The sequence below is a fragment of the Macrotis lagotis genome, chromosome 1 (assembly GCF_037893015.1).
Source record: "Macrotis lagotis isolate mMagLag1 chromosome 1, bilby.v1.9.chrom.fasta, whole genome shotgun sequence".
Taxonomy (NCBI): Eukaryota; Metazoa; Chordata; class Mammalia; order Peramelemorphia; family Peramelidae; genus Macrotis; species Macrotis lagotis.
The window spans coordinates 933473307-933498534 of record NC_133658.1 but is presented as its reverse complement, the minus strand read 5'-3'; the positions used below and the strand labels follow the sequence as shown (position 1 = coordinate 933498534).

General features: G+C 38.8%; 1 protein-coding gene across 1 annotated transcript in view; it reads left to right on the top strand.

Annotated features, from left to right (window-relative positions):
* The window catches only part of LOC141510699 (uncharacterized), a 186792-nt gene that overhangs the window by 146042 nt on the left and 15522 nt on the right, over positions 1-25228 (top strand). Inside the window, 1 exon segment of the mRNA XM_074220270.1 lies at positions 6532-6548. Within this exon segment, the coding sequence (XP_074076371.1) occupies positions 6532-6548 (17 nt within the window).

The following is a 25228-nucleotide window of genomic DNA, read 5'->3' as shown; positions in this document are numbered from 1 at the left end:
AGAGACAGAGAAGATGAAGAAGGGAGAGATAGAAACACAATTTAATAACTCCCCCAAACTCCCAATTAATGTGTAGGAAAGAATCTGAAAAACATAAGCAACATTCCACATTCAACTTCCTCTTCTATTAGTTTGTTTCTTCATTTCTCCTTTGGAGACATGTTTGTTTTTTCATTTCTCTTTTGGAGAGATATTGGTTCTTTGTACCGTTGCAGCTTTCTCTTCAAATATTTTGTGATTATTGTTTACATTGACTTTGGCGTTGATTCAGAGGTGGCTGATGTGTCTCAGTGGAGAGGAGCACTGAACCTGAAGTCTGGAAGATGAATTCAAATCCAATCCAAGCCACTTCCTTGGTATGCTCTTTGGCAACTCATTTCACCTCTTATTTGTCTGAGAAAAGTGTGTACTGGATCAACTTGAGAAAGAAACTGAAAAGCACTCCAATATCCTTGTGCCAAGAAGAGCCCATGGACAATATGGTCCATGGGATTACAAAGAGTCAGACATAATTGAATGACTGAACCACAAGTGTTTGAGCCCTGGGAGAAGTCCTCTCCATATTTATCTTATTCATTTTGCTCTGTATCATATAAAATCTGCTGGAAAGTAAGGACTGAGTTGTGATTAAAGGCTTTTCCACATTTCTTATAGTCAGAAGATTTGTCAGTCTGAACACTCTGATATGCATGCATCTTTCAACTTTGCCTGAAGCCTTTTCTACATTCATTTACATGTCTAAGGTTTCTTTCCAGTGAGAATTCTCTGCTCTTATGGGTTTTCAGCTATGATTAAAGGCTGTTCCACATTCTTTACAATGATAGATTCAAAAGATTTTCTTTTCTTGGTGAGTTCTCTGATGGACTTGCAAATGTGAGCTTTGCCTGAAGGCTTTTCCACATTCACTGCATGTATAAGGTTTCTCTCCAGTGTGAATCCTTTGGTGTTTTATAAGGTTTGAACTTTGATTAAAGGCCCTTCCACATATATTACATATATAAGGTTTCTTTGCAGTGTGAATTCTCTGGTGTAGGAGAAGACTTGAACTAGAAATGAATGCTTTCCCACATTCATTACATTTATAAGGTTTCTCTCCAGTATGGATCATTTGATGGTTAATGAGCAATGTGGACTTATAGAAGGCTTTCTCACATACATCACATTGAAAGGGCTTCTGTCTAGTATGAAACCTTTGATACAGGGTCAAATATGAACTGTGTCTGAAGGCTTTCCCACATTCCTTACATTCAAAAGGTTTCTGCCCTGCATGAACCCTCAGATGTACTGTGAGGTATTATTTCAGAGTGAAAGATTTCCTGCAGTCATTGCATCTGAAAGGTTTCTCTCCAGTGTGAATTCTCTGGTGTGTAACAAGCTGTGAGGGGAAACAAAACTCTTTCCCACCTTCACATTTCAGAGGCTTTTTTTCCTGGAGGAAATGTTGGAAGATTAGTCATTTCACTGAAATATCTCTCCTGATTTTCCTCCTGTATCTGTCTCTGGCTTTCACATTCCCTGGCATCTCCCAAATTGGAGTGGCAAAGATCCTCCATTTCCAGTTCTTTTATGACAGTCACCTCCAGGGATGAATCTTCTTTTGGCCTTTTGGATTTCTTGGTCCTTAAATGCAAGTCTGAAAGAGAAATAAATATTTAAGTATCTCCATTATCCTGAGGGAGAGAAAAAAGAAAGTGGTATCCTGGACAAGGAGTAAGAGAATGGAAAATGGTGCCCTTAAAGAGGAGGCAAATGGCAGTGAGATCTCTCATACATGACCCTCTGATCTGAGGTGATATTGGGTGGGGGACAAAAGAGGGGAAGGAAACAATCACTAAAGACTGAAGAGGCAGATTGATTCCTGTGCAAGGTGATCAGAGAAGGGGAGAAGGACTTAGGAAGAGAGGAATGTAGGGTATTTAGAAAAGGTGTTACATAAGATTAGGGCCTTGTGTTTAGCCACTTATATGGGGAACAGGAAGAGGCTTAGCAGGGCCACATCCAGCAGGAAGAACCTTCTGCCAAGGAATTTTTCTCCCAGGGCAGGGGAGCAACTTTTCTTAAATTCAGGGACTGAGTTTCCTACACCATTGAGAGTTTGTGATAGCACTGAGAGGTAAAGTAGCTTGTCCAGGACCATAGTCAGAACAGGTGAGAAGAAGGACTTGACCCCAAATCTTCCAACCCCAGAGCCAGATCCCTCTGTCCTATTCCCCCATGCTTCTTGATTTCCATGTGAGCTGTACTTCTACTACTAGTACACTCACTTCAATAGATGTGAGGATACACAGGCCCTGTAACATCTTGAATCAAACCCAGGAGGAGGACTCTCTCAAGAACTCCTCAAACTCCTTCCTCAACTACCCCTCTCAGTGCCTGTCTATCCACACATTCTATTATGGGTCAGGCTTCTTGTTTCACTAAGGAAAACTCAGCCACGCTGGCTTGTACTTCTTGAAGCAAGTAGGGCACATGTCCTGGTGAAGTCTGTAAGAATCCAATTGGAGACCTTAAGGGAGGACTCCAGGTTTACCAGCTGGTTCCCCAACCCTCTAGAAAAAGCTCATCTTCCCTCCTTCTGACTGCTCCCTGTGGGAATCCTTGTCTCCCCTTAGCCTTGAAGGTTGCATTGGCCCAAGCTGCTTGGGGTCTTGACTCTGATCTCAGGGCTCCCTGCCACTGGGAAGGGGTCAAGGCCACCTGGCTCAGAGCCTAAGAAGGGGCAGCATTTCCCTCCAGCTCTGCAGCATTGATTGGTGACTAGAAGCTGGACCCAGCCAGTGGCCTTCTGGACACTTGGGTCCCACCAGACTAGAGCCTGCTGGGAGGCTTCCAAGGACCTGGGTCTTGTCTCTAGCATAAGTTTAGGACTCTCTAGGTAACTAGAGAGCTCTGGATGTGACAGAGAGCACAATGTCTGTCTAAATCGAGCTTCCCTGCCCCTTTCCCAATCCATCCAAGATCCTAGAAGCTCAGAAATTTAACCATGGGCTCTGGGGCCAGGGCAGTTGGGAGAGGAGGGATTTCCTGCCCCTGCCATTGTCCAGGGTCCCTTTGAAAATTCTCCACAGAAGGTGAGTCCCAGCTGAGGGCAGAGGCTGGGCAGGAGAGAGCAGAGAAAGGGAAGGAGCCCAGGAGGGCAGCCAGTGACAGGGAGGATAGGATTTCTCTCCAAGTCATGGAAGTTCATGGAGACTGGGAGCAAGTGAGTGGGGAGGATGGTAGAGCCCAGACTGAGAGTCCCTGGAGGGGGAGTCCCTCCATCTGCCACTGAAACTTACTATTGCTTGTTCACCTTACTATGAGCAGCTGGTATGAGTGGAAGGTTTTATGGCTGCAGAAGCAGGGAGACTGGGCCAGAGTCAGGAAGCCCTGAGTTCAAAACCTGCCTGAGACATTTCCTAGCTCTGTGATCCTGGGTCAGTCATGAGCTCTGATTGACTCAGTTTCCTCAGCTATCAAATGGATCTCACAGGGTTGTTGAGCCCATGAGATCATCTTTGTAAAGTGCCTGGCATACTCTAGGTGCTCAATAAGAACTTCTTTTTTTAGGATTTCCCACATATCTTAGCCTATGTTCCTCAGAGCAACTCTTGAAGGAGTTACCAGGGGTATTATCCCCACTCTACAGATGATGAAACAAGGCTCAGGGACCTTGAATGACTTGCTCAGGGTCCCACAAAGAGTCCAGGTTTCTGAAGCATTGCCCTAAGAGAACCTGCCCCATGGTCCTTGGAGCCTCTCCCTAGCTTGTTCCCCTCTCTTCCCTGGAGAAGATTCTTCCTCTTCTTCCCCTGACTCCAACCTTGGAAGGAGTTCTGGAAATCCCCACAATTATTAGGTGTCTGCTGAGGGAAAGAGAGATATGGGAAAAGGAAAGGCCCCTGAAGGGAGAGTCACTTCCACTGCCAAAGCTGCTGGGGTTCCTGCCTTGGTTTTCCCAGGGGGCTGATGTCAGGCTCTCCTGGCTGGGCTTGAGATTTCTGAGACTGAGAAGCTCTGGCCTAAAGACTCCTCCTTTAAGGATCATCCCCCAGGCACCAGGAGGTGAGAATTCTTCCATTCCAGCCACTAATCTCCAGGAGAGGTCAATCAAGCAACATTTAATTAGCATTTAGTATGAGCCCAGCATTAAGGATACAAAAGAGGTAAAAAAGGCAGTCCCTTACTAATACATTATTGGTGGAGCAGTGAACTCATCCAGTCTTTCTGGAGAGCAATTGGAACTATGCCCAAAGGGCAACAAAAATGTGCATACCCTTAGATCCAGCAATACAATGGGGCTATACCCCAAGAGATGAAGAAAAAAGGTAAAAACAACACTTATACAAAAATATTCATAGCTGCCCTGTTTGTGGGTGCAAAGAATTGGAAATCAAGTAAATGTCTTTCAATTGTGGAGTTTGAACAAAGACCAAGAACCTTTAATTTAGAAAAAAAAACCCTGATATCTTACTGTCTGATCTTGTTATCTCTTAGACTTTTTGTTTCTTCCTTAAGGATGTGATTTCTCTCTCATCACACTCAATTTGGATCAATGTACAACATGGAAACAATGTAAAGACTAACAAATTGTCTTCTGTGGGGGGGGGGGAGGGAAGTAAGATGGGGGAAAATTGTAAAACTCAAAGTAAATAAAATCTTTAAAAGGAAAAAAGCAGGCAGTCCCTTCCCTCAAAGACTTTACAATCTGATAAGGGTGACAATATGCAAACAAAATCTACCAAACAAGCTCTATGTAGGTAAAGAGGAAACAATGAAAAGAAGGGAGGCACTGGAATCGATAAGGGTCAAGACAGAGGCACCGAGCCTGGAACCCAAGTCAGGAGCTGAGGTCAAACATGGCCTCAGACACTTACCCAAGTGAGCCTGGACAAGTCACTTCAACTTCCATGCCTCACTTTCCCCATCCAAAAATGAACTGGAGGAGGGAGGATATCACAAACCACTCCAGTACTCCTTGCCTAGAAAACCCCAAATGTCAGCACAGGAGTAAGACATAATTGAAAACAAATAGTAACAATGGTTATCAAATGAAGCTGTTGGAAAGTTAGTTGAATTGTAATGACACTGGGGTTTTAAATGTGTCATATGTATGAGATTGGATTCTGAGAATTTTGCTTTTGTTCTAAGGGAAATGAGATGTTTAAGAACCTTAATGTTTAATGTATATTAACAATGTATGTTTAAAGAAGTCAAGAATGTGGACTGCTCTCTTGGTAACTGCAGACAGCTGATGGGAGGCTCTGAACAAATTGCAATTGTGGGCCCTATTGTAAGGTAATTATTGATGAATAAGATGTTTTTATCAGTTATGTGATGTTCTTTTGTAACTGCAAAGAGATAAAATTTGCAATAATTATCTATCTATTGTGAATATGTTTTTTTAAATACCGTATTGTTAAAGCCTGGGATTAATGTGATTGCTTTGAAGAGCAATTATGAAAAAGTGTGACACTTTCTGGGATAGATCTGTGGGTTCATGAATAATGTGATAATGGAGGAATTACTTTGTACAATCTAGTAATTTGTGTGTTACTCTGTTACTCACAGAAAGTAATAAGGCATGTTGGAAATTTAAAGCTACCTAAGATGTTTTAATGGTTTTAAAGAATTCTGAAAAGTAATTTGTATGTTAGGGGCAGCTAGGTGGCACAGTGGTTAGAGCGCTGGCCCTGGAGTCAGGAGACCTGGGTTCAGGTCAGGCCTCAGATACTTGGTAATTGTCTAGCTGTGCAACCTTGGGCAAGTCACTTAACTCCAATTGCCTTGCATGATTTCAGACAAAGGGATGTCTGAATGTAAGAGGTAGGAGACAGGCCTGTAGGGCCAGTCATAGTTAGAATACCAGATTTTAGGCAAAGACCCAGGAAGGATAATCCAGGCTTTAGGTCGGGGGTTTCATTAATTGGGACTACATTAAGATTATAATTGGAATTTGGTGAATTGTATTCACTCGAAGTTCTAACTAAGTAAAACAACCATTTTAGATCATGGGACTTTTAATTGATTTTCTCTTATGTCAGATACCAGGATGGTCAACAAAAAGGAAATGCCACTAGGTAAATGTCATGTTCTTGCAGCCAAGGAAACCAAGATGTCAGGTGACTGGGATGGGCGGCCAAAGGGGCGACTTCTCAGTAAGGCTGAGGTTGGACCCCTTTGACTTGATTTCCCCAAAATGAAATTTGGATAATATCTCACCTGGAAGAATAAATCTGGCCTAAGACATTTGAATTACCCACGTGATCTCTGCCTGGACACTGACATTCAATACTTATATCTATAAAGGGATTTTCCTTTAATGTCCTGGATCTTTATGGTTAATTACTAAGCAAACTAGAAAAATAAATTTTAGGTGAGTTGGATCTAATAGCCAGAAGATAGGTTAGGTGTGTGGCTCTGACACCTGCTAACAGTTACATGTTATGATAGGAATTAAGTTTCTTTAATTTTTAGAAGGGATATTTAGGTAAAAAGAAGAATGGGAAATTCTTGGGATAATTATAGTTCTAAGGTCTAACTCAAGGAAAGGAACATGAGTCAGATAAGTATATCAGGAAAAGGAAAATCAATGGTATATTTGAGAATATTTTGAAAATTTCAGTTTTGGTTAAGGATGTTTGAGACATTATTGTAATAAGAGCAAAGGCTAAGATTGTTTTATTTTTAAACCATATGCTGGGTACTCTGAACTAAGATGATTGTTGAATGTATGTTATAAGCTTAAGACAGTATGACAATTCTCATTGGGAGTTTGCTCATATAGTAAAAGTTTATTGTGTTAAAATTAAGTATGTGCATCAATATGGCAATAAGGCAAAATGTAAATTGCAATAAGCCCCCAAATCTCATTGTCTTGTGAAGAAAACATGTGTTTTGATCTAAGTAAAATGTTAAGCAGATTCTTTACCAGAAGACAAAGTTTCAACTAGTCACCTGAGCTGGAGAGGACTTTTTGGAACAGATTCAGAAGATGCAAAAGGACATTGGAGGTCTCCAGGAAAGGAGAGAAGAGAGCAGAGACACTGGACCAGTTCATCTCATGGTTCAACCAATCCCCATGGCTCACCACATTGATCTCTACCCTGATTGACCCCCTGATACTGCTTTTACTCCTCCTTACCTTTGGGCCCTGTATATTAAACCAATTGCTTGCTTTCATTAGGAATAGGTTCAACACTATCCAACTAAGGGTACTCAGGCAGTCTTACAACAGTTTCCCTGGAGGTTCTGTGCATCCCTTTGAGGAGCATGAGTGCTCCTGGATTGAACAAGAAAGGAATGTAAGACCCTGAGTGTCAAAACCTATGAACTTTTGCCTAAATTCCGCTCCTAAGTTTCTGCCTGGTCATCTCTTGGACCATGCAATGGGGGAACCTCCCTGAGGACTTGCATTCAATGATAACACACCACACTATCTCAAGACAACCAGCAGATGCTTGGAACTCCCCTACTGAACCATATATAAGGACTCTCCTCACTTTACTCGGGGTTCCAGGATCCTAGCCCTGACCTAGGATGGAACCCTAGCTCGAGCTAGTTTAATAAACTTTGCTATTGCATCTCCATTGTGTCGAGTGTCTCTGTTCAGAGAGTGGGGATTTTTCTTGGACCTTAACAACAGAAATTTTGAAATCTCAGTGAAATTCAAGGGTGGAGGTTTCAATGAGGAACTCTGCCTTTGGAGATGGCACTCCCCCTCCCCCAACCTTGGTACTGCCTCAACTTCCCACAGAATCCTTAGCACAGGAGAAGGAAAAGCCAAGTTAGAGTGGAGGAGCACATTTCTGCTCTAGGGAAGACAAATTTCGAGTGAGAGCTGTCCAAGGTTGACATGACTAACCCCAAGGGAATTCTCTCTCAGTGAAGACCTTCCTGTGCCATTGAAGGACAATAGGGTGATCCCCCCAACTTGGGAACATTTTAGTGTAAATCTCTCACTATACCTAAATTGAACTCCCAGACTCTGGAGTCGCACACTGCTCGGAGCTTCTGGGATGGTTAATTCTGATTGTGAGGTAGGCTCAAATAGAGACTGGAATTTTTATTGAATAAAGAATCCCACCTTGGAAGAAAGATTCAGTACCTGAGGAGAGCATAAGAAGTTTCTCCTATATCTTTCTATTGGTCTCTTTAAGGAAGCAGGTCTTTCCATTGACTATCTTATGAGCACAAAAGCTCCCAAAATTCCACTCACTGTTGGGACATTATTTTCTTCCTCTGAGAATGATTGAGAACTCTACCTGGTCAGGATCCTCTTTTCATTCCAGCCTCAACTTCAATCCTTTCAGTTATAAATGAATGAAAAGAAAAACCTGCTAGAGTGAGAGAAAATTGTATATTTTGTTCACGAACCTTTCAAGATACACCTTACAAGATCCGGGTACCTCACTCCTAGGCGTGAGGCACACCTTAGTCTCAGGAGTCAGGTAATTTATTGTCCTCAGAAACTCTTTCCCCTCCCTCTTGGATGTTCATAGGCTCTCAGAGTTTGAGTTACAATCTAAAAGGTCCGCCCATTCCATGATATGCCCCTAATATGATCCCCCCCACATCATCCAAGGCATGACATGCTACAGAACTCCAATGTCACAGGGGGTGTGTGGGTTAATATTCAATTACCTAATTGCACAAACTCATCAGCTTTAGGTCAAGGTCCCTAGGTCACTCTTGACCTTTGGGGTTTGGTATCCCTGGAATGGGATTAGGAAGACTCTTCCAGTCTTGTGATTGGCTGGGCCATTCCCCCTTTGTAATAGATTCCCTAAGGGCTCCCCTCCACATCTTGTCAAGACCATCACCCTATATTTCTCATGTTTCTGATGGAGAAGTTTGCAGATTCTCTTGTTAGTGTAATAAGAGAGAATTTGACTATGTCCCAAAAAAATTCAGGATTGGGAATTTATGGAGCTGGATTCTCTTGCACTTTGGACAGTGTTATAAATGAATGAAAAGTAAAACCTGCTAGAGTGAGAGAAAATTGTGCATTTTATTCAGGAACCTTGCAATATATGGGTACCTCACCTGAGGCACGAATTGGTCTTGGAACATCAGGTTATTTATAGTCTTCAGAAACTCTTTCCCCTCCCTCTTGGATTTTCATAGGCTCTCAGAGTTTGAGTTACAATCTAAGAGGTCCACCCATTCCATGATATGCTCCTAATATGATCCCCCCACATCATCCAAGGCATGACATGCTAATGAACCCCAATCATCACAGGGGGTGTGTGGGTTAATATTCAATTACCTAATTGCCAAACTCAGTTGCATTAGGTCAAGATCTCTAGGTTACTCTTGACCTGTTGAGAACCAGTTTGGGGTTTGCTATCCCTGGAATGGGATTAGGAAAACTCTTCCAGTCTTGTGATTGGCTGGGCTATTCCCCCTTTATAATGGATTCCCTAAGGGCTCCCCTACACACCCTGTGAAGACCAACACCCTACATTCCTCACAGACAGTGATTAATGAAACAAAGATATAATTTCCCTCCCCTGGATTGGAAGATCCCTTTATCAGCCACTAGCATATTTTAAATGAACAGCTGGAATGAGTTTGAGTCTTTATATACAAAGAAGCAGAGAGGCTGGGCCTAAAATCAGGGAGCCCTGAGCTCCAAATCTGCCTGAATCATTTCCTAGCTCCCAGAAACAGCTTTAGCTGTATCCTATAAATTTTGGTATTATGTCATTGTTATCATTTTCTTGGGTGAAATGATTGATTATTTCTATGATTTGTTGTCTGATCTACTCATTCTTTAAAATTAAGTTATTTAGTTTAAAATAAATGTTTGGTTTATCTTTCCATGGTCATTTGTTACATGTAATTTTTATTGCATCATGATCTGAAAAGCATGCATTTATTATTTCTGTCTTTCTGCATTTGATTGTAAGAACATAGTTTTGGTATAGGTGTCATTTACTGCAGAGAAAAAGGTATATTTTGTTCCTATCCCCATTCAGTTTTCTCCACAGGTCTATCATATCTAAATTTTCTAAGATTTTGTTCACCTTCTTAACTTCTTTCTTGTTTAAATTGTAGTTAGATTTATCTGGTTGTGAGAGAGGGAGATTGTCCTCCATTACTATAGTTTTGCTGTCTGTCTCCTTGTAATTCATCTAGTTTCTCCTCCAAGAATTTGGATACTATACCACTAGGTGTGTATATGTTTAATAATGACATAATTTCAATGCCCATGGTGCATTTTTAGATGTAGTTTCTTTTCTTCTCCCTTTTAATGAGATTGATTTTTGCTTTTGCTCTGTCTGAGATCAGGATCGCTATCCCTGATTTTTTCACTTCAGCTGAAGTATAATATATTTTGCTCCAGCCTTCTACTTTACCTTGTGCATATCTCTCTGCTTCAGAAATGTTTCTTTTAAAGAACACATTGCAGAATCCTGGTTTTTAATACATTCTGCTATATGCTTTTGTTTTATTGGAGAGTTCATCCCATTCACATTTATAGTTAAGATGACTAATTCTTTAGTTCTTTCCATGTTACCTTTCCCTGTTCGTACTTTTCTCTTTGCTTTCCTCTTATTTCTGAAAACCTCCCAGATGAGCAAAGGCAGTACTGTACACCAGATCTCTGAAGGCTTCTCACTCTTTTTCTGTTCCAGTGTTGCCAACTGTGTATTGACTCAGTTTCCCCTCCAAGTTAGCAACAGCCTGTTTCTACTCTGATAGACACTAATCTCTTGACATTAATTTTTCTAGTAGTCATCTTTCCTTGGGACCTCTGTGGGAACACAGGCTTATGGACTGCCACCTGGACAGTCTCAGGAGCTGGCACGCCACCCTGAGAGATAAGGCGTGCAGGAGTCCTTGGGAGCTGGACATTCCACCCCACAGAGCAAGGGCACTAGACACAGCTGTGTTTTATCACCTCCATCCTAACACACCACCTTATCTTGTAATGCAAGACACTGCATGTACACCCTGCCTTCATCCCCCCAATTACCTCATTATTCTTTGTTCTACCCCAGAAGACCTAACAGTATATATGTAATAGCTAAGCAGCAATAAAATTGAGTTGGAGGCATAAGGCAGTAGTGGCTTGACTCCTTATTCTCAGCTCCCCTCCGGGAGGGAGGTCACCACTGTGGGCCCCAAAGAAGCAAGCCACAACAGGACCTCCACTTCAATTGAATATTAATATTTAGAGAGGAGGAGTCTGTACTGCACCACACATTGCCTTTGTCACTCCCACATCCTGTCTGTCTCTTCTTAGAATCCCATAGTCTATTAGATGCCAAAATTTGCTGTGAAGAGGTTTGATTGGGTTTGGGGAAATGGAAGACAATGTTTGTGATGAAGTCATGAGATATACAAATCTTTAGTATTAAGTGACCATTGTTGTTGCTATTTCCAATTCCATCCCTCCCAAGGACTTCCTGCTATTTCTGGTAATCTGAGCCTAATCTAGCATTAAAATCATCCAGAAATGTTCCCTGTCATTCAGCAATGCTGCAGATGGATGATGCAAGAAGAGCAAGAAAAGGAAATTTTTAAGAGGTAAACTGAATATTTATTTCCCAAAATATATAGCAATGTTTTGAATATTCTCATTAAAAAGATTCATAGAATGCTTCAAGAAACAAAAGAAACATTCTGATTTTTAATTTTTAAAATATCATTGAGGGTAAATCATATACAAAAAACCTCATATATAAAAAACAAGCAATTTTTTTGTTTATACTAGGGCAATGGGATTAAGTGACTTGCCAATGATCACATAGCTAAGTAAGTATTAAGTGTCTGAGGCTGGATTTGAATTCAGGTCCTCCTGACTCCAGGACCAGTGCTCTATCCACTGTACTACTTAGCTGCCCAACAAGCAAAATTTTATGCTAGTATTGCAGCACTGATTTTTGGATAAAGAGGAAACTATGACCTAGTATGAAATTTGAACTATATAAAGATTAAGGTAAACAAAAATAACTTCTTTAAAATTAGAAACAAATGCTTGAAAATTCAAATATATTAGTGTAACAAATAAATGTGAATATTTAACATTTTTTATTAAGTCTAATGTGAATCACAAAATGAAACACATTCAATACCAGGCCTCTGAAGTAGGGGGGGGAACTCTCAGTTACCTCCTCCAAGGACTCTCTCTGGAAGCTTCAGTCTCCATAATAAGGGCAGGAGGTAAAACCCTTTGAAGTCTGGTGTTGGGAATCAAGTTAGAGGACCTAAGGGAAAAGGAGAGACTCAGGGTGGGGCAGACTCAGCCCCACCAGGGACAGACTCCACAGGAGCCTCAACAGAGAAGCCCTAAGTTCAGATCAATGAACTAGAGCAGCCCTCCCTGGAAAGACTCACCAGGACTGTGGGCAGCCTGAGGATTCTCCATCTGAGATTGCTGACTAGGTGGCTCTTGCTTCTTCATTTGGGTTCTTGCCTCTCAAGGTTCTGAAGCCTGGACTTTTATCCCAGGCCTGAGTTCTGCCCATCTCTGGCCAAGTTTGGAGCAATTTTTTTTCTTTTTGAATATGACTAACTGTAGAGAAAATTCTTATGCAAGCATGTAGGAGGGTCAGAATTGGTAGAAGAGTCTGCAGAGGAGATGCATTCTTCATTCTTTCTTGGAAAAGTCACTTAAGGTGGTGAACCCTCTTTGCCACTCACTCCAGGAAGGAGAGCTATGTTGGAGAATATGATAGAGATATGTTGCAGAAACTGGCCCCCCAGTATACCTCTGATTTCCATTGGCTTCCATAAGACTTCTGAGAAATTCTCCAAGATAATATAAAGGCCTGGCTCTTGGTGAACTCAGATAGCCTGCTCCCCCTGGTAGCCTCCTGTAATCTGCAGAACTTCTCATTGTAGTTGGCTCTTGCTAGACAAATGGATGATGAGAAACTCTTCCACAAGTCTGGGCTCTACCAAAAGATGTTTATGACTTTTACCTGAAAGCAGAGACAAAGAATTTTTCTTCTGTGCTATGACAACTCATTCTATTCCTTTTGCCATTGACCCAAGGAAACAATTTAATGCTGTTTTGACCTTGACTCTCTTCAACTTGAGCCCATTTCTATGACTAAGGCAGGTGGTCCTCAAAGGATTTATGCTGAGCATTACTGGCAACAATCAGCCTCCTATGATGAAAGGGAAGAGATGGTCTTTCCTATTCTTCTGAATTGATGGCCATGACTTGCCACTACTTCCTTCTCAATTAGGCAACAAGGCAGATGAATTCTTAGAAGTGCCACCTTACACATTAGTTTAATTGTTATAGATTAATGTATAAAGTTTTGACGTTACAATCCTATATTATTTTTGTCTAATGAAACCTTTCCCCTCCTAAGATATGAGGATATATATATATATATATATATATATATATATATATATATATAATCTTCAAAAGGGAGAAGTAATGATGTATAAACAAATCTAATTTTTTTTAAAGAAAGATTTTATTTATTTTGAGTTTTACAATTTTCCCCCCATTCTTGCTTCCCTCCCCCCCCCTCACAGAAGGCATTCTGTTAGTCTTTACATTGGTTCCATGTTATACACTGATCTAAGTTGAATGTGATGAGAGAGAAATCATATCCTTAAGGAAGAAAAATAAAGTATGAGATAGTAAAATTACATAAGAGGATAACAGTTTTTTTTTTCTAAATTAAAGGTAATAGTCTTTGGTCTTTGTTCAAACTCAACAATTCTTTCTCTGGATACAGATGGTATTCTCCAACACAGATAATCCAAAATTGTCCCTGATTGTTGCACTGAAGATTGTTGCAAGTCCATCAAGGCTGATCATCGCCCCCATGTTGCTGTTAGGATGTACAATGTTTTTCTGGTTCTGCTCATCTTGCTCAGCATCACTTCATGCAAAGCCCTCCAGGCTTCCCTGAATTCCCATCCCTCCTGGTTTCTAATAAAACAATAGTGTTCCATGACATACATATACCACAGTTTGCTAAACCATTCCCTGCTTGAAGGACATTCACTTAATTTCCAATTTTTTGCCACCACAAACAGGGCTGCTATAAATACTTTTGTACAACCAATGTTTTTACCCTTTTTCATCATCTCTTCAGGGTATAGACCCAGTAGTGGTATTGCTGGATCAAAGGAGATGCACATTTTTGTTGCCCTTTGGGCATAATCCCAAATTGCTCTCCAGAAAGGCTGAATGAGTTCACAGCTCTACCAACAATGTATTAGTGTCCCAAATTTCCCACATCCCTTCCAACATTGATCATTGTCCTTTCTGTTCATATTGGCCAATCTGAAAAGTGTGAAGTGGTATCTCAGAGATACTTTAATTTGGAATTCTCTAATAAGTAATGCAATTACTAAAGCAATTTTTCATATGACTATGAATCGCTTTCATTTCCTCAGCTGAAAATTGCCTTTGAATATCCTTTGACCATTTGTCAATTGGGGAATGACTTGATTTTTGGAAAATTTGACTCAGTCCTCTGTATATTTTAGAAATGAGTCCTTGTCAGAAATACTAGCTGCAAAAACTGTTTCCCAATTTAGTACATTTCTTTTGATCTTGGTTATAGTGGTTTTGTCTGTGCAAAAGCTTTTTAATTTAATGTAGTCAAAATCTAGTTTGCTTTGAATGATGTTCTCTATCTCTTCCTTGGTCATAGACTGTTTCCCTTTCCATAATCTGACAGGTAAACTACTCCTTCATCTTCTAGTTTGCTTATAATATTGTTTTTTATGTCTAAACCCTGTGTCCATTTTGATCTTATCTTGGTATAGAGTGTGAGGTGTTGATCTAATCTAAGTTTCTTCCATACTAACTTCCAATTTTCACAACAGTTTTTATCGAAGAGAGAGTTTTTATCCCAGTAGCTGGACTCGTTGGGTTTATCAAACAGCAGATTACTATAATCATTTCCTGCTATTGTACCTAGTCTGTTCCACTGGTCCACAACTCTATTTCTTAGCCAATAGCAGACAGCTTTGAGGACTGATGCTTTATAATATAATTTTAGATATGGTAACGCTAAGCCATCATCTTTTGTACTTTTTTTCATTGAATCCCTGGAAATTCTTGACTTTTTATTTTACCATATAAATTTACTTACAACTTTTTCTAAACTCATTAATGCAATTTTTTGGAATTTTGATTTGTAGGGCACTAAACAAGTAGTTTACTTTGGGTAGAATTGTCATTTTTATTATATTAGCTTGACATATCCATGAACAGTTAATGTCTTCTCAGGTATTTAAATCTGATTTTATTTGTATGAGAAGAGTTTTGTAATTGTTTTCAAAAAGGTTTTGAGTCTGCCTTGGCAGGTAGACTCCCAGGTATTTTATTTTTTTCTGAGGTTACTTTGAATGGGATTTCTCTTTCTAGCTCTTTCTGCTGTATCTTGCTAGTCTATAGAAATGTTGAGGATTCATTTTATATCCTGCTACTTTGCTAAAGTTGCTAATTATTTCCAGTAGTTTTTTAGATGACTTTTTGGGATTCTCTAGGTATACCATCATGTCATCTGCAAAGAGTAAGAGTTTGGTCTTCCCCTTCCCTATTCTAATTCCTTCAATTTCTTTTTCTTCTCTTATTGCTGAGGCTAACATTTCTAATAGGACATTGAATAGTAGTGGTGATAATGGGCATACTTGTTTCACCCCTGATTTTATTGAGAATGCCTCAAACCTATCCCAGTTGCACATAAAACTTGTTCATGGTTTCAGATAGATACTGCTTATTATTCTAAGGAACAGTCCATTTATTCCTACACTCTCTAGAGTTTTTAGTAGGAATGGGTCCTGTATTTTGTCAAAAGCTTTCTCAGCATCTATTGATATGATCATTTGATTTCTGATAGGTATGTTATTGATATAATTAATTATATTGACAGTTTCCCTAATATTGAACCAACCCTGCATTCCTGGGATAAATCCTACTTGGTCATAATGTATAACCTAGTGATAACTTGTAATCATTTTGCTAAGATTTTATTTAAGATTTTTGCATCTATATTCATCAGGGAGCTAGGTCTATAATTTTCTTTTTCTGTTTTAACTCTTCCTGGTTTAGGTAACAGCAACATATTGGTTTCATAGAAAGAGTTAGGCAGAGTTCCATCTTCACCTATTTTTCCAAAGAGTTTATATAGAATTGGAACTAATTGTTCCTTAAATGTTTGATAGAATTCACTTGTGAATCCATCTGGTGCTGGAGATTTTTTTCTTAGGGAGTTCAATAATGGCTTGTTGAATTTCTTTTTCTGAAATACATTTATTTAGATTTTTAATTTCCTTTTCATTTAATCTGGGCAATTTATATTTTTATAAATATTCATCCATTTCATTTAGATTGTCAAATTTATTGGCATAGAGTTGGGCAAAATAATTTTGAATTATTACTTTAATTTCTTCCTCCTTGGTGGTGAGTTTACCTTTTTCATTTATGATACTAGCAATTTGGTTTTCTTCTTTCTTTTTTTTAATCAAACTGACCAGAGGTTTATCAATTTTATTTTATTTTTTTCATAAAATCAGCTCTTGGTTTTATTTTTTAGTTCAATAGTTTTCTTGCTTTCCATTTTATTAATTTCTCCTTTAATTTTTAGAATTTCTAATTTGGTATTTAATTGGGGATTTTTAATTTGTTATCTAATTTTTTTAGTTGTATATTTTAGTTGTATATTTAGTTCATTGATTTCTTCTTTCTCTAATTTATTCACATAAGCATTTAAAGATATAATATATCCTCTGACAGCTGGCTTGAATGTATCCCATAGGTTTTGGTATGTTGCATCATTATTGTCATCTAGGATGAAATAATTCTTTCTATAATTTTTTGCTCGATCCACTCATTCTTTAAAATGAAGTTATTTAGTTTCCAATTAGTTCTGGGTCTATATCTCCCTGATCCAGTATTCTATATGATTTTTACTGCATTATTATCTGAGAAGGATATATTCAATATTTCTGCCTTTCTGCAGTTGATCATTAGGTTTTTATGTCCTAGTACATGGTCAATTTTTGTGTAAGTGCCATGTACTGCAGAGGAAAAAAAAGTATATTTATTTCTATCCCCATTCAATTTCCTCCATAGGTCTATCATATCTAGGTTTTCTAAAAATCTATTTACCTCCTTAACTTTTTGTTTATTTTATGATTCAATTTATCTAAATCTGAGAGCAGGAGATTGAGGTCTCCCACTAGTAGAGTTTTGCTGTCTGTCTTTTTCAACTTTTCCTCTAAGAATTTAGATGCTGTCCCATTGGGTGTGTACATATTTAGTATTGAAATCACTTCATTGTCTATGGTACCTTTTATGAGGATATAGTTTCCTTCCATATCTCTTTTAATGCTATCTATTTTTGCAGCTGCTTTGTCTGAGATAAGGGTTGCTACCCCTGCTTTTTTTCACTTCAGTTGAAGCAAAATATATTTTGCTCCAACCTTTTACTTTTACTCTATATGTATCTCTCTGCTTCAGATGAGTTTCTTGTAAGCAGCATATTGTAGGATTCTGGTTTTTAATCCACTCTGCTATTTGCTTACATTTTACAGGAGAGTTCAACCCATTCACATTCAAAATTATAATTACTAACTCTTTATTGCCCTCCTTGCTATCTTCCTTCTGTTTGTATTTTTCCCCTTTTTCCCCCTTTATCCATATTCCCCAGTGTTTTGTTTCTGAATAATGACACTTTCAGTGTGTTTGCCCTTTTAAATCAACCCCCTCCCCTTTTTTCCCCCTTTTCCTTTTCCCTTCTTCCCTCCCTTCTGTTAGTTCCCTTTTTTCTCACCCTCCCCACCCCTTTTCTCCTTTTAATGCTTGAAAGGCAAGATAAATTTCTTAACTTGATTAAGTGTGTCTAAATTAACTTTAAGCCAAGTCTGATGAGATGAAGATTCAGGTGGTTCTCACCTCCTCCCTTCCTCCCCTCAATTAAATAGGTCTTTTGTACCTCTTGATGTAAGATTTACCCCAATCAGTCTCCCTCCAACCTCCCTTCTCCTAATTGCCCGCCTTTTTAAGGTGGTATTGTTTTTAAATCATTCTATTTGAGTCACAGAAAAGTTAGGAGTGTCCATCACTTCTGGCTATGTATATTCTCTCTAATAGAGTTAAAATTTTCAAGAGTTATGAGACTCTTTCTCCCAAGTGGGTGTATAGTCAGTTTCATCTTATTGTATAGCAGTTGGGTTTTTTTACCTTTTTTTTTTACCTTCTTGTCCAAATTTCCTATTAAGCTCTGGTCTTTTCACTATGAAATCATGGAAGTCTCCTATTTTATAAAATGTCCATCTTTTTCCCTGGAAGAGAAGGCTCAGCTTGGCTGGGTAGTGGATTCTTGGCTGCATTCCAAGCTCCCTTGCTCTTTGGAATATCTCATTCCAGGCCCCTTTGATCCCTCAATATTGCTGGGGTCAGGTCCTGTGTAATGCTTACTGTGGTTGTTCTCCAGTTATGCTCTGAGACTGTGCTGGAACTCACCCTCCGATAGCTCTTCTCCCCCTGGCCAAAGACTCCTCAGCTAAAGCTGGATCTCTCACTTGCCAGTCACGGAAGTCTCCATGGCTGAGGCTGGCCCTCTGGCCTCCCCCAGTGTGTCCCCAACACTAATCCTCTGTTCTCATCTCCTGGTTCACCCATGGTCCCCTGAGAGAGACCTTCTTGGTAGGTGTTCTTCTCCTAGCTTCTCTTTTTGGGTTTTGTTGATCAAATTTCTGTTAAGAGGTTTCTCTCATGCTATTTCTGAGGCGATAGAGTGAGCACCTATCACAGTGTTTGTCTTCTCTCCACCATCTTCTCTAATTCTTAACTGTGTAAAAAACCTTACCTTGAGAAAACAGGAGGATCAGTCTATATCTTTCTGATGTCTAGGATATATGTTCTTGGCTTGCTTTTGCAAAAGGTAAAGCTTCTATCTAAATAAACTGTGAGAAATGCAACTATCTTAGCTGCCTTGGAATTCCTATTGTTTTGCCAATGAAAACAAGGACCAAAGACCAAATGGAGTTTTTGATTCTTGGGGGTAAGTACCTAAGGTTCAGTTCAGTAAAGTTTGGATCTATAACCTTTTTAAATTGCTTTCTTGTAACTTTAATGGGGATCTCATACCCTAGGAAAATACTGCTGTGGAAATCCAAGTCCCTTCTTCTGTCTGTCTCTTTCTTTTTCAGTATTTTATTTTTCTAAAAGTCATATAAAAAGTTTTCAACATTTATTTTAAAATTGAGTTTTAAATTCTCTCCCTCCCAGTCCATAAAGTCCCACCCCTCCCCTCCTCATTGAGAAGGCAAGAAATTTGGTCTAGGCTACATATGTGAGGTCTTGTAAAATATATTTCCTTATCAGTCATGTTGTAGAACTAAACATATCAAAATAAAATTTAAAAAATACCAAGAAAAGTAAAAGTTTAAAAATCTGTATTGAAACATGATCAATTCTTTCTCTGGGAACTGTATAGCATTTTTCATCATAAGTCTTTCAAATCTGTCTTGAATCATTGTATTGCTAAGAATAGCAATTACTAGCATTGATCATCTTACAATATTAACATATTGTGAGAAATTTTCTCCTTGTTCTAATCATTTCACTTTGCATCAATAGATGTAAGTCTTTCCAGGTTTTTCTGAGAGCTTCTAGCTCATAATTTCTTATGGCACAATAGTATGGCATCACAATTATATATCACAAATTGTTTGGTCATTCACTAATTGATGTCCATCTCCTCAATTACCAGTTCTTTGCCAGCACATATGGCTCATTTTCCTTTTCCTTTATTTTATTTCTTTTCTGGTATATAGTTCTAGTAGTAGTATTGGTAGGTCAAAGGGTATGCATGGGTTTATAAGTTTTGGGGCACAATTGTGAAATACTTTGCAAAGTAGTTGGATCAGCAGTATACAGCTTTACCAACAGTGCATTAGTATCTAAATTTTCCCACATTCCCTCCAATATTTTTCCTATTCCTTTCCTACCCTATTAGCCATATAGTGCTAGGTAATATCTCAGAATTCTTTTAATGTGCATTTCTCCAGTCAGTCATGATTTAGAGCAATTTTTCACATTATAGATAACTTTGCTTCATCTGAAAACTGTATACATTTTTGATCACATATCAATTAAAAATGGATCTTATTTTAAAAAAATTGACTTTGAAAAAATTTCTCTATGTTTTAGAGATGAGGTCTTTATAGAAAAATTGCTTCAAAATTTTTTCATATTCATAATTAACTGTTTCCCTCATCCTGTTTCCCGTTTATTTAATTCTCTATCACCTTTCACTCACAGTATTTTATTTCTAATGCTCTCCTTTTTATGAGCACCCTCTTCCCTTATCTCCTTCCCCTTCTACTTTTCTATAGGTTAACATAGATTTTTATACCTATCCAATGTGTATGTTATTCCCTTTTTAAGCCAATACTAATGAGAATAAGATTCAAGCATTCTCTGCCAACTCCTTTCTTTGCCTTCATTGTAAAAGTTCATTCTTGCTTCTTTTAGGTGAGATAATGTAACCCATTCAACCTCCCCCTTTCCCTTTCTCCAAATATAATCCTCTTTCTATCTTAATTTCATCATATTCAACTCACATCCATGCCCTCTTTTTATGCATACTCCTTCTAACTTTCCTAATAATGAGAAAGTTCTTATGAATTACAAGTATTATCTTCCCATGCAGGAATTTAACCAATTTAATCTTAAGTCCCTTATACTGTTCCTTTCCTGTTTAGTTATTTGGGCTTCTCTTTTATTCTTCCATTTGGAAGTCAGATTTTCTATTCATCACTGGTCTTTTCATTAAGAATATATGGGGGCGGCTAGGTGGCACAGTGGATAGAGCACTGGCCCTGGAGTCAGGAGTACCTGAGTTCAAATCTGACCTCAGACACTTAATAATTACCTAGCTGTGGGGCCTTGGGCAAGCCACCTAACCCCATTTGCCTTGCAAAAAAAATCTAAAAAAAAAAAGGAATATATGAAAGTCTTCTATTTCATTGAATATCCATTTTCCCCCTGAAGGATTATGCTCAGTTTTGCTGGGTAAGTGATTCTTTGTTATAATTCTACATCCTATGCCCTCTGGAATATCATATTCCAAGCCCACAGATCTTTTAATGAAGATGCTTCTAAATCTTGTGTTATTTTGCCTGTGGTTCCACAATACTTGAATAGTTTCCTTCTGGTGCTTACACTGCTTTCTCCTTTTCCTGGGAGCTCTGGAATTTGTCTACACCTTTCCTGGGATCCTTCATTTGGGGATCTCTTTCAGTAGGTCATTGGCAGATGCTTTTAATTTCTATGTTACTCTCAGGTTTAAAAATATCAGGGTAATTTTTCTTGATAATTTCTGTTATTTTTGAGGTTTTTTCAAGGCAAATGGGGTTAAGTGGCTTGCCCAAGGCCACACAGCTAGGTAATTATTAAGTGTCTGAGGTCAGATTTGAACTCAGGTACTCCTGACTCCAGGTCCTGTGCTCTATCCACTGTGCCACCTAGCTGCCCCTCTTGATAATTTCTTGAAAGACAGTGTCTAGGTTCTTTTTTTTGATCATGGCTTTTAGGAAGTCCAATAATTTAAAAAAGGTTTTTCTTGGATGTATTTTCCAGGTCAATTGTTTTTCGAATGAGCTACTTAATATTATCTTCTGCTTTTTTTAAAAATTCTTTTAGTTTTCTTTTATTGTTTCTTGTTGCATACTGTCAGCTTCCACTTAACTCATTTTAAAGTAATTATTTTTTTCAGTGAAATTTTGTATCTTCATTTCTTTTTTTAATTTAATTTTTTATATAGATTTTATTTTGAGTTTTACAGTTTTCCCCCTAATCTTACTTCCCTCCCCCCACCACCCACAGAAGGCAATTTGTCAGTCTTTACATTGTTTCCATGGTATTGTATCTTTATTTATATTTAGTCAATTCTGCTTTTCAAGGCATTATTCTGTTCATTGACTTTTTGTACCTTTTTTACCATTTGACTTACTCTGTTTTTTAAGGTTTTAATTTCTTCAGTATTTCTGTGCCTCCTTTATCAAGGTGTTGACACTTTTTACAAGATTTTCTTGTATCACTTTCACTTCACTTTCCAGTTTTTCCTCTACATCTCTTATTTGATTAAAAAAATCCTTTTGTTTTTTGAGTTCTTTCATTGAGTTTCTTTGAGGCTTTGAATATAGAAGTTTTGATTTTGTTATCTTACTGAGTATGTGTCTTGATCTTTCTTGAAACCATAGTAACTTTCTATAGTCAGAATGTTTCTATTATTTGCTCATTTTCCTAATCTATTACATGACTTTTTAACTCTTTGTTCAAGAAGGGCTGTGCTTTCAGGTTGGAGGGTATCCCATCCAAATTTCAGGGCTTGGGATTCTTCTAGATACTTACAAATTTTCAGTACTTTGAAGGTTAGTATGACTTAGGAGAGATGTGTTTATTACTCTTCTGACCTGTGCTCTGGTCTGTGAGTGACCACAAGCACTCTTTCCTGCTTCAGAAGTCTGCTCCAGGGTGGCAACAGTCTTTGGTATGTTAGTGCTCCTCCTCACCCTGGAACTGCCTCACAGGACTGAGACCTGTTCTTAGCATGTGAAAAGGCCTGCCAGCCAAGAGATCTCTGTTATTACCTGTTTGATTCCCTTACTATGTGTGGGCTAAGAACTCTGGAAGTAGGTCTGCAGCTACTGATTCATTCCCTCCCAAGACCTACTGTTTATTTGCTGAGGCGCAGTCTGGATTGGTGTTCCCTGGGTTAAACTCCACTTCTTCCTGGTGCAACAGACCTTTCCTTCTGACTTTCCATGCTTCCTTCAGTTAGAAAGTTGTTTCACTTCATCCTTTTGCGGGTTCTGGCAATCTAGCATTTGTTTTTTAGGGTATTACTTAAAGGTGTTTGGAAAAGTTTTAGTAGATCTAAGGTCAGTTCTTGCCTTTTTTCATCATCTGAACCAGCCATTCACCGAAGTGTATCTATTTTTACCAAAAGTTGAACCCAACTGTGAATAGGCCATTTATATTGGACAGCAAGGTGGCTTTGAACTGGTAACCAAAGGATCAAGTGGTGGATTGTGGTGGAAATATACATGCCTGTATGATTCTTGGATGACCCCTAGACACCATCTTGTCACCTGATGTCCTTATGATAATTCTGACTTGTGACAATGTGCAAACTGATGAGGTCTATGACCAACATTCTTGGATCCAATGCTGAAGCTATGGGGGAAGTCCTTCCCTTCCTCACCCTCATCATAGCCAAGGCAAGGCATATATTTCCTTCTAATAGAAAAAAACATACCTGTCCAAAAGTCCAGGACAGCTCCCACCCCCAACACATACAGAGAGAGAGAAATAAGTGCATAGTTTCTAGGGGAAGAGAGGGGATTTAACTGAGGATACAGTGGCAAAACTAATGTGAAAAGGCTGAAGGTACACCCCTGACTTCTGGTTAATTAAGTCCTTTGGGGAAACCATAGGCAATATTCCTCTCTGGTGCAAGTTTCACACCCCATGCAGCAGCTTCCTCTATTGGAGGGCTAGGTTTCCATGTCTCAGTTTGTGTATTTTTGCCCTCAAGGAATGTTTTGGATATCTCTGCTGGTTTGGTCTCGTACCTTTTCTCCCAAGTCCAAGGGTCTGTCTCTTGAGGGTGCTTTTGAGTTTAAGGTCCTCCAGTGACTGACTGAAATAGTTCTGATATTGTAAGCATTACTTGCAGCGCCAGGGATGGAGATAGCATGCTTGTCAGCCAGTTGAATTCTTCCTGTATTTTTGATTAAGATGAATTTTATTGAAAGATACACAGTAGAATGATCAAATGTCCTGTCAACAGAAAAAAACCAACTTTTTAGCAGGAGTGATGCAAAACAAAATGAAGATTGATTCTTTTGTTTGATTGAGCTTTAAAGGCTCAAAGTCAGTCAATTTTTCTTTTTCAGAAATTTCTTTGAATTTACGTGCATTTATAACCTTCTCCTCTTATTCTTCTCTCTTCCATTGACCATCAACCAAATCACTTGGAAAAATTAAACCCTCATCATAGGCATGCCCAACAAAACCAATTCCCACTCTGAGTATGTCTGAAAGTCTGTGTCCTTGTCCTCAAACTCTGTGGCAAGATGGAAGTGGCTTGCTTGAACTTCAGTCCTTTCCCACTGCCCTCATCACAGCTCTAAATCTTTCACATATGATTTTATGTGTAATATTATTGTCATGGTATAAATTATTCTTCAGAATCTGTTGATTTGTTTTGTATCAGTTCTCTACATTTTCTCAGTTTCCTCTGAAACTTGCTATTTCATCATTTCTTTTGTATAAAACTATTTCATTCAGTTAGACACTAAATATCTACTAAGCACCTAGGGTGGGTAGGTGATGCATTGAATAGAACACTGGTCTTTGAAGTCAAGAAGGACAGGAATTTGAATCTAACCTGAGACACTTTACACTAACTAGTTTTGTGACTCTGGCCAAGTCACTTAATCCTGATTGCTTTGAATCCAGGACCATCTCCAGTTGTCATTCCAATTCACATCTGGCATTGGATCCAGATGGTTCCAGAGAAGAAAGTGGGCCTGGTGACTTATCACAGCCCCCCCCCCCCCATATTCAATTCATGTGCTTGTCATGACATTAACTCCCTGATGGCATGGTCTTTTTTTTTTTTTTTTAGGTTTTTGCAAGGCAAACAGGGTTAAGTGGCTTGCCCAAGGCCACACAGCTAGGTAATTATTAAGTGTCTGAGACCAGATTTGAACCCAGGTACTCCTGACTCCAGGGCCGGTGCTTTATCCACTACGCCACCTAGCTGCCCTGGCATGGTCTTCTTAAAGAAAGAAGAATAAACATTATTCTTCTATGTGCTTTGGATCATGATAAATGTTAGAGATACAAAGGAAGAAAAGAAGCAATCTCTTTCATCAAGGTTCTTGTAGTCTAATGGAAACAATATGCCAACAAATAGGTACAAGCAAGGATAAAATAGAAATAAGCACAATTGGAAGGCAGTTGTATTTGGGAGAATGAGGCAAGTTTAGATTTTAACTGGAACTTGAAAAAGGAAAAAAAAATTTGGGAATTGCAGATTTGTAAACAAAGATTGTACACCTAGGATGGGGGGGCAGGTTGACAATAGGTAATAGAGGGAATGCTATTGCTGAGAAAGAGCAGGGAGGGTTATTTGTGCTGAGTTTTATAGGGAGTAATTAGATTTCAATGAAGAAAGAATTTACATAGGCAGACCTGCACTTTTGGCTGATCCTTTTGATAGCAAAGTGAAGAATGAAC